Source organism: Lepisosteus oculatus, chromosome 9 (genome assembly GCF_040954835.1).
Source record: "Lepisosteus oculatus isolate fLepOcu1 chromosome 9, fLepOcu1.hap2, whole genome shotgun sequence".
Classification (NCBI taxonomy): Eukaryota; Metazoa; Chordata; class Actinopteri; order Semionotiformes; family Lepisosteidae; genus Lepisosteus; species Lepisosteus oculatus.
The window spans coordinates 29,461,861-29,487,812 of NC_090704.1; the positions used below are offsets into that span (position 1 = coordinate 29,461,861).

The following is a 25,952-nucleotide window of genomic DNA, read 5'->3' on the forward strand; positions in this document are numbered from 1 at the left end:
GGGGGTGGGGATAGGAGAAGAGACAGTTGCCACTCTGTGAGGATTCTCCAAAGTTCAAAGCTAAGAAAAAGAGTGGATTTGGGGTCTGAAATGCCCAAGTCTGAGCCTACTCTTCACAAATCACATTTCCTTACAGTATATGTAAACATGTCATTATCTGAAAACATCACTGGATATGGCCATCATAACGAAAATCTAAAACAAAATCAAAAAATATCACCAGCATCACAAAAACATCAAGTTAACAAACATGTCATTACTTATAAATGGCAGTTGCTGAGTAAGGGGATGGTATTGTTTTATTTGTATGCTTCTGGCAGTTAAAACAACATATGGTGCACCTAAAATTAATACCACACCATATTTGAAAACACTGAAATCATGGGAAATCCACTGTAAATCACTGAGGTCAAGCATCAACAAGAAAAATGAGGGCAGAGAAAATACAATTGTAATCTTGCGTCCTGTGTTGCTGTTCTTTTATTCAGTTATATGGTTTAAAGCATACAGTATTTAAATTATAAATAATTATCTGATTCCGTTTGTAGATAGGTTTTTGTTAATATAGATGTCCTTGTTTTCTGACAAGTCATACTGGATGATGTGATTAAGGAAGGGAGAGATCAGGAAGAGTGAGAGAATGAAGCAAGGTAGAAATGTGACTGTTAAGCTGTAAAAACAAAATATTGGTCTCTTGTCCGGTTCTCATCCTTGCATTGTTCAACCCCCAATTCACGAGCTCTACAGTTCCACAAAGCACAGGGAGAGAACTGCAAAACCACCCTGCAAATATAATAAAGCAAAACAAAAGTGCCACAGTACAGTGGTGAGCATTGCTGCCTCACAACACTCAGGGCCCAGATTCAATTGTTAAGCTATCAAGTTTGAAGTTTGTACTGGATGTTTTCTCCATGTTTGCATAGGTTTCCTCTGAGCGCTCCAGTATCCTTCCACTGTCCATAGACATACTGGTAGATTATTTGGCTTTTCAGGAAAACTGGGGCTAGTGTGTCTGCCCTGCTATTGACTGGTGTCCCATCCAGGGTGTATCCTGCCTTGTGTCCATTGCTTGCCAGGATAGGCTCCTGTGAGCTTGTATTGGATAAAACTGCTAGATAATTGATGGAAAAGCAAATAAAAATTCCAATCACACCACACTGTACCAAAAGACTACAATACACTTGACATAACAGGGGTAAAGTAATGTCTAGTGTCTCAAGTCAAAAAGGACTCTCAAGATCTGTGCACAATTTTAACATTTCCAGAAATACCCTAAATGTCCAAAGCTATCTAATAATTTGAGGAGAGCTGATCAAATGACCTGTGGAAAAGCAGCTCCACACCACAGGCACTGTGTGACCTTTGTTTCCAACATCTGGTAGAGGAAATAACTGGACTCTACTGACAGAAAGAGCAAAGAAGGGAAATCTGTTTTATTTCTGAGGCTGATGAGATTACATAGTGAACTTAAAGTAAAAAGACTGTCTTCAGAGGAAAACCAAAGATGAGACTAATAAGTGATCTAGCTTAGTACACTCCTCTTTCTATGTATAGTTATAATTTACATTTGCAACAGGATTCAAAGACTATGAACGTTCTGTTAGGCTCCATTCGGAGTATTGCTTGCCATGCTGCATAAAGGTCATTGCTGTCCTGGAATCAGCTCAGAGAAGAGCAACAAGTTAAATTTCACCACTTCAGGATCCTTCAGAAATAGCTGGATGAGATCTTCAAATCATTAAGCTGCTAGTGCTTGCTTACTAAAAATCTGCTAAGAGGAAAATGTGCCTAATTGACTGAGCTAGTAAGTGGCTTTTCTTGTGTTCTGATTTTCGATTCTCCGTACCATAGGTCAAGTAAGACCGTTGTCAAGAGCACAATGCAAGATGAAAACGTGCTATTTATCCGAGGAACTGGTCCAATAAAGAGGACACTGACCTTGGCGGAGCTGCTGTAAGGTGAAAGAGTGAATCAGTAGATCCTGGTCTAGCATGCCAGAGCCCATCTGTTTATAGCGGCTCATCTGGAGCCCGTAAATGCCATTCAGGATTGTCCCGTAGGCTGGACGGACGAGGACGGAGAAGGTCAGGGTATCAGGGGGAGCATCTAAATCCGCAGCATCCAAGACTGCCGGACTCAGCTCACTCATCCCTCCCTCTGTCACCTAGAAGGAGCACCAGGAGAAAACACCCCATGAGTCAGCTTTGTTCAGTCTCATCAAGATGGGAAGACATACTGTAGCTGCTCCTGTTCCTGGAGGAGCTGCTATGCCTTTTGGTTTGCAGTTTTCTACAGGATGTTACTTTAATCCCCAAAGTTATTACGCATCTAATTAAGCCTATAATGGACTTACAATATGTAGTGGTTCATGTTGTGGGTTCAAATCCTAGGTGAGACACTGTCCCAGGTTGTACTCTTGAGACAGACAATTGAGCCAAACTGCTCCAGTAAAATCACCACTTGTATAGATTAACGCAAATATAAGAGACTCTGAGTAAAAGCTTCAGCCCAATTAAAAAAAGTAAAAAATGGTAATAATCCTGCAGGCACACTAGCCCTCCACGACCAGCACTGAGCACCAATGACTAAGAATGAAGGAAGAGAACAATATTGTAACCTTGTTAGTGATCAGGTAAAGAAAACGGGTCTGACTGCTCAGCCATGCTGTGCCACAAAGTAGAGGAAATCCAGCGGCACAGTGGATATAATGAAAGTTACCTTGAAAGAAGAGCAGCCTTGATACAGAATGCAATATTAATATAACAGATGTGAAAAGATAACAGAATGCAGCGCATTTGAAAAATATTTTTAAATCACAGGTCAAATGATGAAGAAACACTACTCATTATAAAACTCTACTCATTATGGTTGACATACAGTACTTGTGCTAGTATATATGTCAAACATATCATAAGTGCTCAGAATATATAAATGCGTATATTTTTGTAATGTATCATTATGTCATCGAATGTGTTTCAACATGTTTCAGTCTTTTTAACAAATGGTGGGACTAAACTAATCTTTATTCCTTTCCTTATCAAAACAGAGGATCATAAGAGACTTTTGTATAATAGATATGTTTGCTATAATAGATTGGCATACTTTGATAAATTTGTCAACAAAGGCACCATAATAAATCAATAAAATAATATTAAAACTAAAATAGTAGTGCTATTTTAATACAAACACAAGGACATTGGGAAATAAAATTGGGTTCCATTCACCCTAGAGGAGAAATAGGAACATGTTTTAAGAGCTACTTATCGAATTGCTGTATTTCAATGCAGTTTGCACACGGTCCAGAATACAGTGTTATATTATACAGTGAATATTATGTTAACTGAACTTGAAATATTAATAATCACTGTGGAGACAGCTACTCACTGTGAGGTTCCTGAGAAGAAGGCTAGGGACCTCGTCGTTGGTGGGGTTAATGATGATGTAGAAAGGGACGGATGTGGACCTGTGTACCCCGTCACTAACAGTCACCATGAAGTGGTCGGAGTTGGGTTCGACACCCTGATGCTGGGCCTGAATGTAGTTGATGTAGCCAGACGTCAGGTGCCACAAGCTGAAAGAGACTGGGCACAGACGCTCACTCATCAGTCACACACGTCATTGGGCTACGACAAGAAGTTAGGTTCAGGGATCAGAGATGGGGGAAAGTTTAGGCCTGGGGTTATTTTCGGAGCCCTGGGCAGTCTTTTGGGCCTGCAGGTAATCCTGAAGAGAATTTTAAGTGGACAAATATGGAGCAGACAAAAAAAACACTGCTGCTGATCATGTGAATCTCATTCAGGTTTTTAACAACTTGTCCATCCTTCTTATTCTACTTTGTCTATGTCTGGCTGCAAAACACCCAATTATCTGCCATTTACTCAACCACTTATTTTCACATTTTCACTGTGGTTTCTGTCATTCTAAAGTCTCAAAATTGTTGCAGTACAGAAAAAGCATTAATGAACATATACAGTAGTAGTACTGGCATCTCAGAACCACACTAATCTGTTAAAGTTCTGTATTCTACTTTGAAAATTAAAATAAACAGTATTTTATAAGTATTGGTGAAGCTAAAAACTTTTCAGAACTTATTTGGCATATTTTATGTATTTAACGCATATTTTTCAATTTAAGTCCTCACTGGGGAGTGTCCATCACAAACAGTGGATCATACTAGAAATGTTCTATGGTTGTGGCCCGTGAAATTCTCAGATTAATCTGAATGGCTCGCATTTGTTCCTTAGAGGGACAATTGTGAAACTGAAAACATCACCGGATATGGATTATAAAAAAAAACACAAAAAACAACCATGTCATTATGTGGAATAAAAACACTAAATATCACCATAATCACAAAAACAACAAGTTAACAAACATGTTGTTATTTCCAGGCTATTTAGGGAGTAATGTAAACATCAACAATAACTGTGTTGATTACTGACTCTTGTGATCACTTTCACTGGAATGGTTTCAGTAATGCTGTTGTCATGTAACCGTGTGAGTTGGCCATTCCAGTTCACCAGGAATGGCTGCCAGTTGTGCTTACCCACACGGAGGCCTGCGTTACTCTTCTCATGTCCTGGCGAGGGCAGAGTGTTCTCCAGGAAGCCATGTCGAGGGGGAGCCTCCAGGTGAAAAATCAGATCCTCGGACGGAGTGTCCAGGTCGGAGGCGTTCAGGACCTCTGGAGAAAGGCAGGCCGAAGATCCCTCTTCCACAACAAACATGCCCCCTGCCAAAATAAGCCCTTCAGATTTCTGTCTGTTAAAGAATGGGAAAAGCTCAAATCTGATCCCTTCATAATTTAATAACTGTCTTGAAGACTTTCTTGGAGTGTGTGGATGACACTCTAGAAAATTAACCTTTTTAAAGCACTCTATGTATTTGTTAACAACAGTGATGTTTTAAGCTTAAAACACAAAAATTGATCAGAACGAGTTGGTAAATGTAGACACATTCCTATCTGAAGGGAAGGAAGAGACAGGTGATCTCAGTGGCAGTGTGGATGACATACAGTGCTGCTCTAGAGATGAACATACAGTAGCATTTCCATGGGCAGTATAGCAGCAGATGGGAGGAGAGATGTGTAAGTGACCTCAATCGGTTATTCCATTTCAGTGACTGTCAAAGACAGAAATCAGAGTGCTCCAAAAGTAGGTTTTCCTACTGTTCTTTTCCTCCATGATATGTAAGGGGTTTTAGGCTGATGTAGTTAACAATTTGAAAACTGGCCGCCTTTGTCATTGATTATTTATTTATCCGAATAAAAACATTAACTTAAAAACACTCTGATTTATTTTCAAAAGTAGTACAGTACGTACAGTACTGTATTCTCCTGTACCCTTAGATAAGCTACCTGAAACATGAACAATTCTGAATACTAAGAATCTAATTTGAAATCTAATCTGATTTTGAGATTTTAAACTCTATGGGGAAAATGTATCACTGCAGAAGCCCTGTGCTGAATAAGTAGAAGACAGAGCCAGGAAGGGTCAATAATGAATTTGCATTAAAGGCAACTGAATACCTTGAAGTTCATTCAAGAACTGGCTGATAAGGCTCAGCTCTTCACTAAGTGTGGACTGGGACGTGGAAGCAGCGATCGTAACTCTCGGCTTCCCCTGAGTGTTAGGGAGACAGATACCCTGTCAGATCTCCCTTGTTGTGAGCTTCGGTGCCAGGCCAGGACAGTCAGCCCCTCTCCCCTGCTCGGCACGGAGCTCTCTCCCAGCTCAGCACCTCCTGGCAGGGGGCCAGGCTGCTGCCACCTGGGTGCTGATAAAGCCATCATGTCCATGCTCATTGGCATCTGCTCCCATTTACTGCACTGATAAATAATGAATGGAGAATATGGCACTAATGGGGTTGGGGTGGTTCAAGCTCCTCAACAAGGAGAAAAATTAATGACCGTCAATCTGGGGGAGAAGAGATAAACTAACCATCCGTGAAAAGGAACCAGATTGTTTTTCCCCCCCACTACTTATTTTGCTTTCAGTAAATACTCTTACGACTGTCTTTATTCAATGCAAATTAATTAGAAGATTACATTTTGCTCAAACTGTGGTAGAAAGCACACTTTGAAAACAAATTAGTGCATTGTTAAGAAGAGCTCCTGGGCATTGTTAGTTTTTTTTCTTCATAATAAGGCTCTTTTTCTTCGGTGGGTGTCCTGGCCTCTGCCTCTTAGCTCTGGCACTCCCTGTGTGTAATCCCACCCAGCTGTGGGCTCACCCAAGACAGGGCTTCTCCAGCACAGTAGCAGCCATGTCCCCAGTGCTCACAGCCATCTGTTTTCCATTGATAACTGCATTTGATTTTTTTTTTTACTGCTGATATAACACAAAATCTCTCTGGGCACAGAGCTGAGCTGAGACATATCCCTTCCTGTCTCAATAATAAGAATACAATGCACGCTTAACTGGCTCCCCCGTTGAAGGGAGTTGAGCCCAGTGAATAAAGGGGAGTTCTGCCTAGTTAGTGACGGGATACCAACCAGGGTCCCATCTACTCATTTGAAAACGCAGATATTTTTTGTTCTTTTGTTTTGTGGTTGTTGTTCAGGGCATTATTTTTTTGGTCAAGGATAATTCCTCTGGGAAAGGGATTAAGCTTATTAGTGAAAGCTGGTGTTTTCCTATTTCTGCTGCATATATTTTGATACTTATTTTGAGAGTAAATTTTACACGAATAGGTCATCCATCCATTTTCTAAGTTCTTTATCCAATAAAGGGTCAAGGGGGAGCTAGAGCATATCCCAGCAGGCAACAGGCTCAAGGCAGGATAGAACTTGGACAGGACGCCAGTCCATCACACACACACAAACACCAGGGACAGTTTTCCCAGAAGTCAATTAACCTACTAGTATTTAGGTTGAATTTTGGGTTGGAAATTGGAGCACCAGGAGAAATACCACATGCAGATGAGCAGAACATCCCTAATCACATTGCCACCATGTTGCCCCTAACAGGACATTTTCTTACTTTAAGTCTTTTAATATTCCATATCTGAAATACACTTATTTAGATTATCCTCAAATACTATCTCATCCCATACAGTAACTGTGATATATTCTGGCATTTAACTGTGCTGATTAATATTACATACAGTAAGCGAATGTTCACATGGCAGAACCAATCGGCCCCCTAATTAATTCATATTGATACACCTTATTCTGCACAGCTGTAGAATGAAGTAAGGATGGAGATTTATTTTTTTTAATTTATTGGCTTTTTGAATATGAATTTCTACAAGGTTTGCTTACCTTCCTATTTTGGCAAACAACTGTTTCACTAACTAAAATGGAATCTAGATCATTCATAGAACTTAGGAACCACAGTGGTTCTAGTACAGATTCTCCTGGTACTCCACCAATTACATCACCCAACTTTGAACGCTCTTTTGAGAAAGATCAGCTGAGGGAAACGTACCCACAGCAATTGCAGGGGGCTGGTTGTTAACGGGGAGGACAGTGATGTTGAGATCATAGACAGGAAGTGAGCCATGCAAAGGTACTGGGGGAGGACGGGCATCTTCCTGACAGCAGCTGTCCAGTGTCCCTGCCTCTCCATCGGACACAATCAAGGTGATGATGTCTGAACGCGAGTTGGGTCCGATCTCGCCACCTGAATAGAAACAGCAATTTCACTATCAAACTTCTTGATGAAAGCAGCAAAAACAGGCTGATGGTGCCCATTACTATGAAGACAATTTTAAATCATCCCATCAACTTGGGAGGTCTTAGAAGTTAAAGGTGCGCTTAAACTCCAATTATGCTTAATTGTTATACAATTTTGTAGATTCCTAAAAGTAAAATATCGGTTAAATCAAAATCTGATTACTTTAAGTTGAAACATGTTAAATTTTAAAGCTAACATTGAAGTGAGCCAAAGAGTTCAAATTGGAATACTTTAATTTCAATATTTCAATACAGTAAACCATTACTCCAGGGGAGTCCAGATTTAACGGACAAAATCTGGTAAAGGGAGGTTTTGTCTGCAAAACTGACTTCTGTGGTGTTGAACTGTGGTCTGCAGTCAATATACTGGCTGAACACATGAAACTGAATTACAAATGCAGTGATTGCTTTGGCAATTTTGTCAACGAAACTGTATAGTAAATAAAAGAACCTTTGAGTGACTCTTTGAGTGCACCCATAAAGTGCATCCTGTTATCCAAACCATGCAAAGCCAACAAAATTAGCAAAAACTAACTGTAACACTCACTCACACCGGACCATCTGGATTCACTCTAGAGTTACCACAGCAACCGATGCAACTCAACTACCACACCTGGTAATTCACCAGTTACCATAATTACACGATATGGTAGAAGATCAATCCCACCTGCAAGTAATTAAGATTTACTTCCTTCACTCAACACTGTATATTGAAGATCATTATTCATGTTTGTTCCTTTGCTTAGTCTTAGAGCTTTGTTTAGAATCATGGCATTCTTTGTGTTTGCTCTAGTTTACTTTCGGTTCTTGACTTTGTTTCGTTTGACTTTGCCTCTGGATTTCCTTGTGCATTCTAGCATCTACTGCTGGCTACGAACTTGATATGTTTTCCCTTGGACTTACTTTTAAGAATCCAAAAGTATTACTTTTTCTAAGTGCTCTCCTGGTTCCTGATCTTGCCTGCCTTTTAACTTTGTTTGCTGGATTTCCCCTGGATTGTTTGCTCAATATTATCCTGTAGTCTGCCTTGTCTTCTTCACCTGCACCTGGGCCCATAGACACAGCCCACGGCTGCACACTAACAAAGCAAAATGGATTTACCCTGCTTTAACAACAACATGATCACACATATCGTGGGTGCTTGAATGCACAAGAGCTGCTGCCTATGATTAACTGAATGTCTGGGAGTCTGAAAGAAGATCTGTCCTGTGACCTAAGAAAAACAAGAGGGATGGAAAGGTTAACAGCTACCTGTGTGCACATAGGAAATCAAGCCTTGCAGGACATCTAACTGTGAGAACTTGTCCACTGTGACTTCTCCCTTTTTCACCACTCCATGGGTAGGTGTGCGACCCAGCATGTAGGTGAGCCTGCTATCATCACTGTCAGCATCTGTGGCATACAGGTACTCTGCTGTGATCACCACCCGGCCCCCTTCTGCACATTCCAGCTCTGACATCAGTCCAGCTTGCAGTGCAGGTGGCTCATCGTTCACCGGGAGGATCTGTGAGAATACCAGAACAGCTCATTTGTTAAGGGCATCTACATGATTCTGTACAAGAACAATAGGATATCCGATTCCATAAGAGCATGAATAAAACATCTGATTCTGTAAGAGTAACAGCAGAATACCTGTTTCTCCATGAGAATCAACAGGACACCTGAAGAGTCTGGAACATTTTGTCACCTCTAAAATAATTGTTCTCTGGAACCATTTAAAATTTGGAGGGCTTATTACAAGCAGGTTTCTATGAACGTTTGTTGCCTTGACCTGGTCACAATGTCCCAGAGTCCTGCTCATATTGTTCAGATTGTTAAACCAAAATGTCTGAAAAAGGCCAGTTATAGCTATATGAAATGTTTGACTAAAACCTGTCCTGTGTTGAGTACTAGCTTTGTATCTTTTTGAACAGCGTTTTGAGTGGGCTTAATTGGAAGAAACGTCCACTTATACATACTAGCAATGAAAGTGTGTCAATATTTGTATCTCTCACAGGAATTCTTTGTTACTGTCTGACAAATCTACATTCTTGCACAACTATAACAAGTACTTCAGCTAGTGTTTTATAACTTTACCTGCACTGCCAGAGTCCCATTGGCAGAGTTAAAGCCATCAGTCACAGTGAAACCTATCCTATCTTCAAGTGTTTCAGAGTCATCATGAAGGTACCTGCCACAAAAAGCAGGGAAGCATGCTGAAGACACTTCATTATTGTGTATTCCTGTGTACAATCCATGTGCAATGCTTTAATTTATGGCTCTGTTAATACAATCTCACACAGTTTTTATATACTAAATCGAACCTTCAAAACGGACAGTAAATGAATGATCCAATACAAAGCACCTCCTTGTTAACAACTCTTGCCTCTAACCCAGGATGAGAATATTAAGATTCCCTGTGTGTCTTCAAGGGCTTGTGGGAAAATGGCTTTGCAGTGTTATTTAATGTTTCGAGCTCTGGGCTTCTGCAGCAGGGAAACTTTGCTCCTGAGTGTGTGTGTGTATCTGTGGAACTCAAACACTGATCCCCGCTGCTCAGCAATTCGGAGGAGGGGTTCTTACTGGAGTCGGAGGCTTCGCAGGTCCTGCAGAGTGAAGAAATTCCCCTCCAGCAAGGGCCGCCCCTGCAGATCGACCCGCCCGTGCCAGGGCCCTGCTCTCAGCTGCACCCTTAGCTCACTGTCCCGAGAGTCCACGTCCGTCACCAGCAGGCTGTCCTCGGTGATGAAACTGCCTGCACCCTCCTCCACCTTCATCCGATTGGTGAATATCTGCAATAAAGGGACAGCGTTCAGGCACATTATTCATTATTGAAGGACATTTTCAGATTCCCGAGAAATAAAGCCTCCTTCCTGCATTGTGCTATTGACGCATACTGTATGCACAATTCAAAAAGCTTGAATTTAACACTACTGTCATGTATTCTTTGCTCTAAGAAACAGCAAAATGGGGAGCAACAGAGTCAGCAGGATTCTACGACATGATGAAGCCCTGCTTCTCTCACAGTCTTTAAAGAGGGAGCTGCACATCTTATTAATTCTGTCTTATTAATTCCTAATTTCAGTCTTCATCTTTCAGTTCCAGAGATTTAGAAAGAGACAGTCTCACTTCATATCAGGAATACCACTTACTGTACTCTGTGATTTTCAGAAGTCCAAAACCCTCTGCATATCAGAAGCAGGAGTCTTTACTTCAACAGTATAGCATGATCAAGACTTTTGTCCTTAGAGACCCTGTGTTGCGTTTAATTATGACATTTAATGTGTGCTTGATCCCACAAAAAATCTTCTTTACTGACACAAAGACAGTGGTTCTCAGCCCTGCTCCTGGAGGAACACTATGTCTGCTGCTTTATGTTCCAGCTGAGCTCTCAATCTCTAGTACTGATTTATGACTTAATTGATATGCTTTCTTGTTTAGATTTTTATTTAAGTTGTTGCTTCTGTCAGTTCTGAGTGTCAAAAATACCCAACTCAAAGGGTACTGTTTCCAGCAACTTCATCTTACAGCCATACTGTATATGGTGCCTATTCGCAACTACACGTCATTTCTGACTAAACAGCTCTTACTAGTTGATTGATGATAATGATGATGAACAGACATAAGCGGGAAAGATGCTGTTTGAGACATCTCCAAACTGAGAACTTTTTCCTTCTGCAAAAGTCCATTTGATTACATTTCGGGCAGCTCTGAAAGTAAAAATACTTGTTCAAAGGTTTGACATAAATTACAAACCCCATTTGATCTTTTATGAGCTGAAATCAAATTTCTAAAAACAAACATGCTTCAAACAGACAAAATAAATCTAATAGCCTGTGAGTAAGAACTCAGCTGGTGTAAAAACTAGGAGACACAGCAGGACCAAATCTGGGAAATAGGTCCATTCTCTAAAGAGGAGACATCAGCTAGAGATTCATCATTGCTGGAGCAATCATTGTTGCATTTTTGTGGAAGAGGTCAAAGGTTACAGCCAATGGATAAGCCAAGCCCCTTGCATTAAAACATTAAAACACATAATGGATGACAAAAGAATAATATGCACTGGACCTTTTTTCCCCCCCAAAAAATGGATTTGACAGTCAAGTTCTTTTAGATGCTCAAGTAGGAATTACATATTGCTAATAATTCGGATTTATGATTGCAGTCCCTTTGCAGGAGAGCAAGGACATATCCACTGGCACACCCACACTGTCAGAGAGATCACTCACTGATGTCACTGCACACTCACAAGCATCTGGAGGTCACTGGCATTTCTGTTGTGCCAAAAGGGTAGCAAGCCAATTACCCATGGATCCCTTTAATTCTAGTGGTGACACGAGGTCTCACTTCTCTGTGTTGTGGGGATAAGAAGAGTAAATCTGTTGTGTGAAGTTATCGGAATGAAGTGCAGGCCCAAAAATCTTCAGTAAAAGAAAGAAGATGAAAGAATGAAGGCACTGCTCTCACTTGAATTCAGTAAAACATTAAACTTTGATTATGCCACATTTTAGAAAACATTTTTAGTTATTTTTGTTCACACCTAAGTACTTTGCAAAGTGCCTTCATCTGTGAATACTTAGTTTTCAGGAATGTCCTAGCTTGGACTAGTTATCAGATTCTTTTTTGTAATTGTGGAAAAATAATGTTTTTTTTTAATTTAGATGAGAGCTGTTCCCTATTTCATTTCCTTGAACTTTATATAATGAAAAGGAAAACAGTTATATAGCAGGTTAAATTTAAGTTTAGATTAAACATATCTAGCAATATGGACATGTTTCTTACGCTATATTCTTCAGAAATCCTCTACCTGCTCTTTGAATTCTCTTGTGTTCTATGCAATATGAGGATTTGGCAGGCAGCTGCTGGCAGTGTATCACACAGCTGAATGCCAAGCATTTCAATGTGTAGAGAGTAGGAGAAATGTGACTCGCCCCCTCCATCAGCAGTATTACCACCATGTGACATGATCTCAGAAGCTAAGCAAGGCTGGGCCTGGGCAATGCTGGGATAGGACACCTTTAAGGAAAGCAGGTTTGCTGCTGTAAGTGGTGTTGGTCAAACTGCAGGTGGCACTGTTCCCTCTGAACAAGTCATTTCAATGAAATTCCCAAGTATGGTGGCTACAGACACTGCTGCAAGATATATCATTCTTCTCGTGGTACTGTTAGAGTGGTAGTGTTAAAACTATTTTTCTTTTCACTAACTACCCTAATGCCTGTGGGTCCCTTTTATGCGGTTGGTGAAGTAATATCTGACTTCTCTGTGTTGTGGGGCTACTTGCACATTGTTGCTGTAATGCGTCACTGCCAGGCGGATTTTGCATTTTAGCAGTGAAGCGGGTGCCCTCTTGCATCTCTTGGGATGAAAAGCACCATACAGTATATATTCAGAGTTAATACTATGATTATGGTTACCTCAGGTGCCTGGTTGTCCACAGGTGTGACTGTGATGTTGAAGACGAGCCCTGTCAGAGAGCCCCCCTGCTCATCACTCACAGAGAAGACAAACTGCACGAAGACAGGTTCAGTGCCAATGTCCCTCAGAGGAGGCATGTAGCCCACCTTCAGGTGATTCACTGCATGCTAGAGACAGGACAGTAGGAGCAAAGCAGACAGAATCAAGCTCTAAAGAAGCAGGTCATCCTACTATCAAATGAAAAGAAAGTACAACTGAGGATAAGTTCTTAATCTTGAAGTAAATTCCCAGTCCTGCAGGTTTTCCATGTTTTCAATTTTTAGTGGGTCATGTTACACTTAGCCAGCAGACACATCACCCTGCAGCTCTCAACTGGCTACCCACTGAAGTAGGGTTGCACCCAGTCAGTACCTGGATGGAAGACCTCCTGGGAAGCTATGGTAGCTACTGGAAGTGGTGTTAGTGGGACCAGTGGGGGACGCCTCCCCTGTGGTCTGTGGGGGTCCTAATGCCCCAGTATAGTGCCAGGGACACTATACTTTAGTAGGTGCAGTCTTTCGGATGAGACGTTAAACCAAGATCCTCAGTGGTCATTAAAGATCCCTGGGCATTTCTTGATAAGAGAAGGGAGTTTTCCCAGTGTCCAAGACAAATTTCCCCCCTTGGCCTTTACTGTGGTCTCCAAATTGTCCCCATGTATGATTGGCTTGCACTTGCCCTGCGATGGACTGGTGCCCCGTCCTGCGTGTACCCTGCCCTGCGCTCATTGCCTACCGGGTAGGCTCAGGCTTCCCTGCGACACTGTATGGCATAAAACGGTTTGGCAAATGACATGACATGTTACACTTGCAAATAAAAGTTAAACTGGAATGATGAAGGTTTAACTGGATCAATTTAACCCAGCTTTAAACCGATGATTTAAAGAGAGCTAAAGAACCTGTTAAGCTCAGCCCCAGGACACTGGAGTGGGAAAACCCTGCTTTAGAAATATTAGTTACCACTCGACAGGAAGTGGAAATGTGGAGCATGATCATAGCATAAACGTGGAGAGAAGTAGTTCAAGTAGGTATCTGCGTCAGCATGTGTAGGCTGCTGTTTTTCTTCTCTGTTCAGCATGGAATAAACCTTTACTTGTTCTTTAAATGTGGAGAGCTATCACTGATGTTCAAATATCCCAATAAGCTAAAATAACTACTAATGAATACTAACAATCTTTTGTGGACAGTACCTGAGTGAAAGATTTCAGCACCGGAACAGACTTCTTCATTTTGTTCATGCTGTCTGTATAGAACAGTCTGCCTGCATCATGGAGCCTGCAACACGAAAGAAAGTCAATTCAGATCTCATTCTTTCTACTATGATGGTGTCAGAAACAAAATGGAATATATTCAAAACCCTACTTTTTTCAAAGGTGATAAAAGACCCTTCTGGAGATTTTCCACAGGATTTTTAAAAAAATAAGTGTTTTGACACATATGACACTTGGTCATTGGACCCATCTTGCAAATGTAAATCAATCTGAAAATTGTATCCAGCTGTTTCTTGAAGAAGCCTGGAGTTTGGGCTTCAACCATGTGGCTGGGAAGCCTTTTCCAGATCCCACAACTCTTTGTGTAAAGAGTGCTTCTGTGCCTCACAAATGACTCAAATGGCAAAGGCAGACTCCTGAGTTTAGGCAGAGTGCTCCAATCCAAGTGTTGTGGGTCTGTGTCTGGTTCATGTTGCAAGCCAGGCTGTTGTACACAACTGGCTGAGCATAGCTGACGTAGGAGAGTAATAATCGGTCAGGGCTCTTTTGGATCTCACCAAACACGGCACCCTCTCTGGCTTCCGTGTTGTAGTGATGCGGTGCCTCTCTTCCAATTGGCTCTGAATTTGTGTAACTTTGTGGCTTGTTATAGGAAGGTGAGGGTCAGAGGGGTCTCCTTTCTATCCTCTCTGAGGTCATGAGGATCATAGTCGTTGAAGGAATTAAGATACTATACCAGGGAACTAATCATGGAGATTTCACCATTACATAAGCACTTATCTGTGCTTTACCAGACTTTAATCTGCTTTTACCATGATATTTCACTTTAAGGGTGCACACTACTGATTGGAGGACTTTGATAAATTAGGTACCATATATCCCTTCAGTGTTAAAAAGTACAAAATGATATAGCTCAGACCAAAAGGTCTCACACAAAAAGCACACTAACTTTATTTTCCTCAGCTGTGTAAGAATTTCAAACTTTAAAAATAACTAGCACTCCCAAAAGACTTGGTAAAGAAGCACAGCATACCCTGGTGTGGTGGGAGAGAAGCACGGCTTGGTCACCAAGTACATGAGGTCAGTGTCCGGAGACTCAAGGTCCCTGAAGTGCAGGTGGCTCTTGGTGATGGAGGCAATGTCGGTTTCCTTGACTGTTATTGCGCGTACACTTCCGGAGACTTCTACAGGCAACTGGTCCTTCACTGGGGAGATGTGAATCACCACAGTCTTGTCGTTGAGGAAAAAATAACATTTGGATCAAGAAAATGGGGAATTCTGTGAAGGAGAAATATTTACCTTTCCATAGTAAAAAAATAAATAACTCACATGTTTGTGGGACAGATTGGGGGGCTGATGACTGTCGGAGAGAGTGAACTCAAAGGAGTCCTCAAAAACTTCCTCTCCCAGGTGTCGGTAATAAATGTACCCCTGAAATAGGTCTCTTTGTAGAAAACTCTTCACTGGGACACCTGTGTGTAAAAAACAAACAAACTGTACGGTCAAGAAAGAAATGTTTTCCAGGAGATAGGCCAGATTTCTGTTCAAATATTATTTCTATTCATCAGAATCTTTGAGATATATCCCAAATGCTTCCAAAATTAAGTTTCTTAGCCTTCAGTATCGATGAGGAATATTTCCAAGCTTTCAATGTACCAATTGCAAGTGCACAAATTGATCAAAAAAGTTTAAAAATAATAGATTGTGTCCTTCTGGTTCTTTACGCATTCCTTGTACAGAGGCACAGATTAGCTAACTACTTCCTGCATTGGTGTATAAAAAAGGAAATGAGACAGGTCACAGCTTACTGGCTTTGGCACTGTTCAAAGCAATGAAAAAACTGCAGTGTATTGAGGGTCTTTGGTTGTGGGCTTGAATCCCAGGAGGGGCACTGCTGTCAGACTTGAACATGTTGCTCCAGCAGAATGAGTTTATAAATGTAAGACACTTCCAATAAAAGTGTCAGACAAGAAAATGCCTACATTGAGAGCCAAGTTATTTTTTCTTTAACTGTGTTGCTAAAGACTGTCATTAGAAAGCACAGTGTACTGGCCTGGCTGATGGGGAGAAAGCTTCTTGATGACCTCTCCTGCCATAGGCAGGCTGGTGAGTTGGTAGAGGATGTAGTCGTCACTAGAGTCGAGGTCGGAGGCCAGCAGCATGTACTCTTCTACCAGCACGGTGCCGCCCTCCTCCACCTCGAAGGCCACATTGTTGATGAGGAAGGGTGGCGTGTCATCCTTGGGGAGGATGTTGATGGGGAACTTGTGTCTCAGGCTGTGGCGCCCATCAGAGATGCGGAAGACGATATAGTCTTTGGTGGTGTCGCTGTCTGAATGGTGGTACTTCACCACACCATCCTTGATGTCCTGCACCTTGAACATGAACCCTTTTCCTCCTGATAGGAGAGAAGAAGGACTGAAAACCTGGCAGTGGATGATGAGTTGTATTAGAGTTCCTTATTTCCTGATCCTTTCAATGTTGGGATTTCATGTCTGCCAAGCTCTTACAGACATTTTCACAGAAATGTTTAAATTAACCTTTTTTTTTCTTGAAAAAGCCAACTTACATCCTTTTCAGCATTTATATAATTGGTCAAAGCTATAAATTAACACTGCTTCTGGCACAAGTCATTTCAATATGCCGGTGCCAGTGACTGGAACAGTCTGTAGAATGAGATGAAACTGTTCACTGCTGTATCTGAAGGTGCTGTCAGTTCTGTGAACTCACGTTCTCTGCCTGTCTCTTACACATGCTGACACTCAATATCATACAGTATACTCTTCTGTTATATTACATTACAATTATTTACTTCTGTTGTATACACTATTCTTTCTTTCACTGCTTTCTCTTCTGTGCAGAAGTGATTTAAGTCTCTGAATTGGCTCAAAATGATTATCATCAGTTCCTGGTTTCAATCTTTATAGTTATAAATTGCTGTAATTTCAGGAAAAGGCACCCTGAAAATAAATAACTGGGCCCATACAGAATTTAGTTACCATTTTATTATTCCATTAAGAGTGACTTGCACCTGTGTCTGAGTAAGGGTGATAACTTTCTAAGGGCAGCCTAAACAGCTGTAGAGGAGCAACACTTTCTAAATAATCTGAGGACAGACTGAATGGGGTCCTTCCTTTTAAATTATTTGCTAGGATTTCACATAATACAGTTTTTATTAAACTGAAGGCTGTATTCAACAAGTGGTTCAAATAATTGATCAAATATTTCAATCAAGGTCCAATTTACCTAAGTAATTAAGTGCTCTGCTAGAATGGATAAGGGGAGAGGCAACTACACAGGATCAGGATTGAGAGGTCTTGGTAGCATAACAGTGTACTCCTGTCAACACATCTGCTTCATAGACTTCAGTGAAAGGGGGAAACTCACATTGCTTGAACAGTAATGAAGTAATTCTGTGTTCAAATCACTGAAAAGAAAATTGCCAAAAATACAGAAAGAATTAATCTGATTTGCACAAAATGTAATTGACAAAACTGTGTTAAGAAAATCAATGATGTCAAATGGAAGACCATATTTAATTCTGCATTTTTTATTTAATTTTGTATGTTCGGCTGGAATTTTGTTATGTTAATTTTGTTAAAAGCTGGAAAACACTAGACATTCTTCATTAGAGCTAACTGTGTTAACAAAAAAAAAATAAGACAAAATAGAAAAATACTAAGGTGAAATGCATAAGGCCTCCACAGAAATGTATTTATTAGATATTATTAGGAGTGTTGTACATTTTCTGTCCATTATGTCATTCTTTTTTGGCTGATCATACAGAATGTATATTCCAAGAAATATACAGTAATCCCATTAACAGACTTCCAAGAATTGTATGACAAAGTTATTAAATTGAATGCAATTTTCATATAAGAGGCATTTTCAAATAATTTATGTTGCAAAAACACATTTTTACTGGTGTGATGTTAAATGTAGAGATTAAGGTATGTTAAAATTAGCACATCAATTAAGACATCGTACTGCACAGCAGCAAAGCTATTGATATTAGAGAAAACATTTTATATATCAGTTTTATTAATATGGAATTTGCTCAGTTAGACTTGTTTCAAAAATGGCATCCTGTCTTTTTGTATTCTCAGTCAAACCTGCATTAACTAGATTGCTTTGTATGTAGTGGGCACTTGCTTTTGAAATTGAATTGTGGAATTGTGCTGGAAACAAAACACAAAAGTTTTGTGGTAGCCTACAGGCAACAGCTAACTATCCCCAGTCTGTCCTCCCAATTGGTGTAATGGACTCTTTCCCAAGCTAGTGAATTTCAGCCCAATATGAGAGTGGGCCCCACTGTGTGCCAGGGAGACAGAAGGTTAAGGTCATCAGACAGCTTGAGAGATGAATGGTCTCACAGTAAACCTAATTAGTAACTTTACCAAGGGAAACAGTTACAAGTCCATGGAAAACTTGGTAATTGGGCCCAAAGGTGGCTATGGGCATCAGGCCCAAAATATGCTTAGTGCAGGTACCCAACTCAGAGGACATTTTATGGAGGGAACAACAGATTTCCATTTGGCTAAAGGCATTGGACCATCTAGTGGAGAGTCGCATAACATAGGAGTCTCAACATTACAGGGCCTGAGTATCAATTCCCAGTCTGACTGAAGTTCTCTTGAGTGTGTTTGTAGCCAGGCCTCATCTGTCCAGGATATAAGCACACAGGTGTCTTTTTAAGAGAAAAGCTCCTTGAAGCCAAAACTGAAATATTTTGATGCGGTCACATGCCAGCAAGTTTGAAAAACATAATGAGCAGTTAAATGAAATGTGGTGCCAATGGATCTGGCATTGAAGAACATACTGACGATGGTCGTACTAGATGTAAAACATGATTTGGGGGTGGAAGGCTTGAGGACACCTACTCAGGAAAATAATAAGAGCTTGTAAACTTTACAACACATTAAGATGAAAAATCGCCACAACTTAGTACATTGTACTACTGCAAACAGGGGGTATTGCAAACTACTAGGACAAACTACTAGGACAGATCTTTTGTTTGATCTTTCTTTTACAGAATCTGCTTTCCTAGCTTTCTCCTCCCTTGCGATCCTCTTCCTTATTTCTCTTTCTATTTTTATTCTTCTGTTTGTGTGTATTTGTTAGAATTTGTTCAGCTGAACAAAATAGAAAATATTCACACAATAGTTTTAAAATGATTTAAATGCTATCATATCCTTAAAAAAAGTTTTCTGAGCAAAGAATTGAATATTTATGGTCAGTTAAAAAAATGGCAGAGTTATTTTTCTGTATTTAACCATTAAAGTTTTTTAATAATAGAGCCTGTATTTAACCAAAGCTTTTTTTAATAATAAATAAAATGAATGTATCAGTACGTCTTTCTTAAACTCCGCATCAGGCTGTACTTTGTATAATAGAACAATTTAGATCACGTATTCTTCTCATGTTGGTGAAATGTTCCAGACAGCATTAAACGATATTTTACTGTCAAAATGAGAAACGTAACTTCAAGTAAAAAAAAAAGAAACATTGTCAATCAACCACATGAGAATACCCCCTTGTCTCTCAGCATCTCAGGTCTAAAAAAAAAGTGCACATCTTGCATCTTCCCATGTGCAAATGGCATAAGTCTTAACAATCTGTTTCATTCAGGGGCTTTGTAAACAAAGCATGGCTGCGGTGTGCACTGATGTGGAACAACAGACGTCATCCAAAAAATGTCTTGCAAAGGGCCCCTGGCAGACCACTGACAACATGTTTTACACCTGATTAGTAAACATACGCAGCCACCTTGCATATGTTTCATAAACTGCAGACATAACTGATGGCAAGCAAGTCAAAACACTCATGCAGATACCCCGACACATGCTTGCAGGTCAAGGTCACTGCCAAAATTCAGAAGAAGCAACAACAGGGGTTGTTGCAAAATGTTCTTTGTATGCCTCTCATAGTTGTCATAATTTAAGTAGCTGTACTATACAGTACCTTACCTCATCTGAAAGTTTAGAGGTCAGTTTTTCACGATTAAAATCTCTGTTTTGTACTGACACTAACACAGGGGTAACACACCCTGCATAGTGCATGGAGCAGAGATCTGTGCCTCTAAGAGAGGCCTATGGGATGTGTATATCTACACACATTTACAGTCAACACTTTAAAACGTACAGTATTATAGCTGCATAACAGATATTGCTTACAAGGACACATCATTAGGCTGCTAGCACATCACATGTTTTCAGGTGAGAGTGAAGTATCTTTATCACTCTTTAACAGTAACAGGTCTGCATGAAGTTTTGGTCAAAGATTCTTGGAGTAAAGGTGAAGAATGACACCTCAAAGAGACCAATTTATTCTGACTACAAAACTCCTAAAACATAACTTTCCCGTTCACATAATTGCAGAGTAGGAGAGCTTGAGGAATCAAATCCCAACCTGGAGAGTACAAAGAGTTCTAAATCTGTTTAACAAAGAGCTCTCAACAAAGGATCTCCCCTTACCTCGTACACTGAGGCGCCCATGTAGAGGTCCATCCACAGCCACCAGATAGACAGCATTAATGTTGTCATTGTCCACAATTTGCAAGTTCTCCCAGGTAATTGGCCTCGACTGACCCTCTAACAAATCCAGCCCTGGAGAAATTAAAAGAGCTTCACTTCATTTGTTAATTATTACATCAAGAAACTGACAAAACATTGACGAGACTCAAAACATTTTAATGTACTGAGCCTATAACAGGCAGCTTTCTTTGTGTATCCCATACAATAGTTTCATATGAGATATAAATGATTATTCTGCTGCCTGATGTTATGACCAGCTTAAAAATAAAACAAATAACTTGTTTTTTTTGTTCTTGTAAGGGGTTAAATCCTCCTGCACTTCAGAACTGGGGTTCTAAACAACTCCAACAACATCCTAGAATTGAATGCTTTGTGAATGTTTGGAATATTTGGTTAGATAGGCTTAACTCGGTTGGTTAATGGGTAGCTTCCTGGCCACAGACGGGGGAGACTCAAACCCCATTCAGACTGAGTGAACCAAGCGGTAGCTGCAAGGTGAAGATGGAGGAGTAATGCTTGAGACGAATGCGAAGGGAGGCATTTGAGTTCAGTATATATGCAGTAGCTAGTTTCATAATGATGGTGATTAGGTGAGATTAACTTCTGGTTATTTATCCTGAACTTCAGTTAATAACTTCCTTGAACACACTAGGAGTTTAAATGGTAATGACTGCTAGTAAGAGTACACATTGGGATCTATAGTTAAGAGACTCCTGCTTCATATCAGGACTACATGATCAGCCAACAGTGACAGTTTAACTGGATTTCTCTGGGTATGTTACAGTGACACCAGGGCCTCACCAGGAAGCTGTGAGCTTGTGTTGCTGTCAGTGAGAACTTTCCCCTTCTGCTTGCAGAGTGGGGTTCATAGTGTGAAGAAAACAGTGCAATTGAATAGTACAAAGACGAGAAAAGGAAATGAAGTGAGATCCGTATCAAACAGGAAAAGCTATTACAGCATATCAATACTACATTTATTTTCATAACTGGTGTCACTTCCACAAAATGTGTTTCAACTCTGGACCTTGAATAAATGACACATATGGCAATGCAGCTATTTAAAGAAAGGTGGGAACGTTTTAAAGAATTGTGGGATAAGTCTTTGAGAACATTAGGTTTTAAAGAGGAGCTCAGTATATACTCTTAAGCCTTTATATCTAATTACACTATAAACTAAAAACTATGCGTTTTTATGGAAAGGTGGCAAAACACCACAGTGCAGAGAACTGTCAGGAAGCTGAAGAGGCATGTGTACAGTACGTCACGTTATATTGCAATAGCACCTCAACCTTTGCCATTATAGTTCAAACAGCTAGTACCATTAAAAAGGGTCTTACAGTATAGTACTTGCAAGGGGGAGTAGTACAAATAATTATGTCTATGTGGTCATAGAACCCAAGTGCCTGTCATTTGATCATGTGATTTACAGTACCCATATTCCAGGAGACTCGTGGGGCATTGGTCTCTGCTACTCGAAGCGAGAAGTGAACCATGATTGAAGGGCTCCTTGTGAAGAAACCATCAATGGCCTCAAACTCAACCTGTAAAAAAAGTGCAGAAAGGTGTTGGTCAAGCTGCCAGCCTGTGCCCAGAGAGCACAATAAAGGCAGGGTGTTCAGTTTTTAAAGATAGTGAACTGCTCAGTGCCCTTAATATTTGATAAAAAAACACCCTTTGGTAACTGCTTAAATAAATAAAATTAATTTCAGTGATCTTACTTTAGTCACTTTATGTCATTTTTGATGAGGAATTGATTTGTCATGTTTTTTATTTTAATCGCAATGGACTGAAAGGTCAGACTTCATATGAAAGAGCCTTATTTAAGGTTTTATTAGATGTTTTTTTTCACCTGGACCCTTCCTCTCAATGAATCTTTTCGTAATAACTGTTCATCACCTGATGTGTTGTTATAGTTATTAATATGTTTGTCTGAAACGATCATCAAAATCACTATTCATTTATGCCATTGTTTATATTATTGAAGTAATTTGCTCAAGGGTACTGCACAACATTGTCCCACTCAAGTGTCAGGGTGTTGTCCTCCAACAAAGGTTGAGGGGGGCAGTGTCACAAAAAAAGTGCCCCAACTGGACAAGGAACACCCGCAAAAAATGGATTCTGAAAAACTGTAATCGAAATAATACGTTATTTAAAAAATTTTGAAAATTTGGGAGAACAAAAGTTTTCAAAGGAAAAAATTGCTTCAAGGATACCCTTTTGTTCAAAAAAATTGGCAACAAAAATGAACAAGAAAAAGTTGGTTTCAAGAATGCTGCAAAGGTAATTCACAAATCACAATTCACAGTTCACCACTGTTTGGGTTTAACTCTTCCGTCTACAGGTAATTTATGACAAGTTCAAATACAACTCTTTCCTTTCCTTCCCTGACTGACTGCAGTTAAGGGGTTTAAATCCCCTTTTTCCACCACGATGTAAGGTACAGTATTATCATCTCCATATTCCAGATCCCAGATGTTGCGATAATAGTACAACAACCACTGTGATTATTTTCCTCTAAGCAAGGGAAATACTTTGGGTGTTCTTCAGTTATTAAAGTATATTTATATAAAATATTTAGGGATAAGAGCCAATTCATCAAACCAAGGCTTGAGCCCACAACCCTTTGGTTATAAATCCAGAGTTGTCTATTCTAGTGTGACTCACTGCTACACAGTTTCAGTATGTATTGCTTGTACACTGATAAAGAATGTGCTATTCCAGTATTCTGTCTCAAGATTAAACCTACACCAATCTCTCCTTTCATTTACTGTAGGTCACTCTACACAAATTGAAAAGCTTACAAACATCTTTGGTCAAATATGTATAAAATGTCATTTTAAATTTCCCCTCAGTTTTCCTATTACAGTACATGTTCATTAAGGATGTTGTAAATACCCCCACTGTCTTAAGTGGTTTGATTGATGCATTTGGTCTCCCACTTCATACCACTCTACCTCGTAGTTCCTCCGGTCTGTGTGACTGCTGTTGGGTGGCTGGTAGGCGATCTTCATCTCATTCAGGTCTGGCCAGCTGAAGGAGGTCACGGGCTTGGTGTGATCATCGAGGTGGGTGATGTAACCTTCAGCAGGAGGCTTGGTGACATTGAAGACCAGGCTGGACTGCGGAGTTTCGTCATCCTCTGCATCCAGCGCGGCGGTGGTCATGGGAGTGAGAATGAACTGGTCAACCTCCAGGATGAATGTGGACATGAAGGCCGCTCGGGGAGGCTGGTTCTGCATGGCACCCCGGATCACCACTGGGATCCAAAAACTCTCTGTCTGGCCATGTCAAAAAAAGGAAAACCAGGAGATGCATTAGTTGTGTAAGCACTGCATTTTAAGACGGTGAATTTCCAGTTTGATAATTCAGTCAAACCCTAAGTAAGAAGGAAAAGTGGCGTGATTCAGATTAGTGAGCTTTAAAAGCAGTAACTCACTTGGCTGAGGAGAACAACGACCTGTCCACAAGGAAGGGGCTGAGAGAATCTGTCCCCTGCCCCTCCCGGTAATGAAGGATAAGCCAGTGAGCAACTGCAAGAGCAGAGATGTGAAAAAGACACTTGCAAGTGAGGAAGCATAATGCCCTGATATTATGCTGCTTATGTAGGAGTGAAGTCAGAGAGTCATGAGATGAAATCCAAAAGCGGGCAAGGGGGACAGGCAGAATAGTCTGCACAGCAGACAAGAGGAACACGCAAAACACAGTCCAGAGTTCTAGCTTAATGAAGAAAGGTTCATGGTCCCGGGGAGACACTGTAGTGAAACACAGGGAGAATCCAAAGGCATAGTCATAGGCGAACAAGCAGGGTCAAAAGCTGAGTAAACACAGAAGAATGTAACGAGGATGGGGGAAGTCTGGGAACAAAGCAGAGACAAAGTGAGGTCAGAAATCCACAGAGAAGTGGATGGGAGCTAGAGGACTAGAGACTTGGGAGGCTCTTTGTAAATTCTATAACGGAGCCCATTTCACTGCCAGATCAGATCTTAAATAGCCCTGCTCCACCTGTGACAAGAGTGCTAGTAAACTGTGCATAGGTCAAACAGGCAGATTCACAGGACTCCCATCTTTACCTCCAGCAGGGCCCTGGTGGCTTGGTCTCGGAGCTCCACACGGAGAGGGATGTAGTCAACTTCTGGAGATGGTGGATTTAGGTGCTGGTACTTCAATCCCATTTGCAGGAAGTCTTCACAGTTGGCCTTCAGAAAACGCACTTCCTTGATGCCAGGCAGACAGGCTTTGTTGCCAGGGCAGAGCAGTCCTGTCTGTCTACCTACAGCAACAAGTGTTTTGGGAAGGAAAGATGAAAAACAGATGTATGGAAGATTGTTATATTTTTCAGTGCAGTTTTGTGGCTTTTCTATGATTCATAGCCACAATAGTAATACTTTATCTTGCTATTCATTATCAGAAACCTGCTTATTCCTGCTGAGAGCTGAAGCAACCCAGAGCCTATCCAGGAAGTAAAAGCTTTGACTACACCCTGTAAAGAAGAGCACTCTAACACAGGGCAGGTGCATACACAAGGGCAATTTATAGACATTTATAGACTCCAGTTAACCTATACAGTATGTCTGAGTGGCAGAAGGAAACCTGGTGAACTGGCATCATACTGTAGGTCAGACTAGAACCCAGGAGAAAAATCTATGAGACACAAGATTCACAGGACTTAATAGTATTTCAGGATACTGTAATTAACTTGTGGTTATCCACATGTGAATGTCTTTATAACACATCCAACTAGTTTCAAATAAGTGCTCAGTTTGTTTATAGGACAAACATTTGTTTAGAGGACAGTTAAGCCATTAAATCACACAAGAGTGAGACCACAGAAAGTCTGTCAAATCAAGAGAGAGCAGCAGTAAAACTGTTTAACTAGTAAAATAGAATGAAAAATAAATCAAGGAAATACTGATAAAGAAATCCCATAGGTTTTGTCATGGTTCCACAGCAGCTACAACATGTGTACTGTGCAACCAAATTTCAGTCTTTTTGATCTTGGGTTCAATGTAAATATCAAAGAGAACTGAAACAATTTCACTGGGAAGACTTCCAAGTCCAACCACATTAAAAGAATGTAACCACATGAAAGCATTACCAAACC

General features: G+C 40.5%; 1 protein-coding gene across 1 annotated transcript in view; it reads right to left on the minus strand.

Annotated features, from left to right (window-relative positions):
- Window positions 1-25,952, minus strand: part of frem1b (Fras1 related extracellular matrix 1b) — a 61,446-nt gene that overhangs the window by 26,268 nt on the left and 9,226 nt on the right. The window contains exons 5-20 of the mRNA XM_069194345.1: window positions 24,922-25,121; window positions 23,806-24,129; window positions 22,284-22,392; window positions 20,792-20,923; window positions 16,372-16,716; window positions 15,648-15,790; window positions 15,352-15,548; window positions 14,298-14,382; window positions 13,069-13,236; window positions 10,238-10,446; window positions 9,752-9,845; window positions 8,927-9,179; window positions 7,428-7,622; window positions 4,547-4,732; window positions 3,385-3,581; window positions 1,939-2,164 (exon numbers count right to left, since the gene is read on the minus strand). Coding sequence (XP_069050446.1) covers window positions 1,939-2,164; window positions 3,385-3,581; window positions 4,547-4,732; window positions 7,428-7,622; window positions 8,927-9,179; window positions 9,752-9,845; window positions 10,238-10,446; window positions 13,069-13,236; window positions 14,298-14,382; window positions 15,352-15,548; window positions 15,648-15,790; window positions 16,372-16,716; window positions 20,792-20,923; window positions 22,284-22,392; window positions 23,806-24,129; window positions 24,922-25,121 — 3,063 coding nt within the window. The remainder of the gene's footprint in view (window positions 1-1,938; window positions 2,165-3,384; window positions 3,582-4,546; window positions 4,733-7,427; window positions 7,623-8,926; window positions 9,180-9,751; window positions 9,846-10,237; window positions 10,447-13,068; window positions 13,237-14,297; window positions 14,383-15,351; window positions 15,549-15,647; window positions 15,791-16,371; window positions 16,717-20,791; window positions 20,924-22,283; window positions 22,393-23,805; window positions 24,130-24,921; window positions 25,122-25,952) is intronic.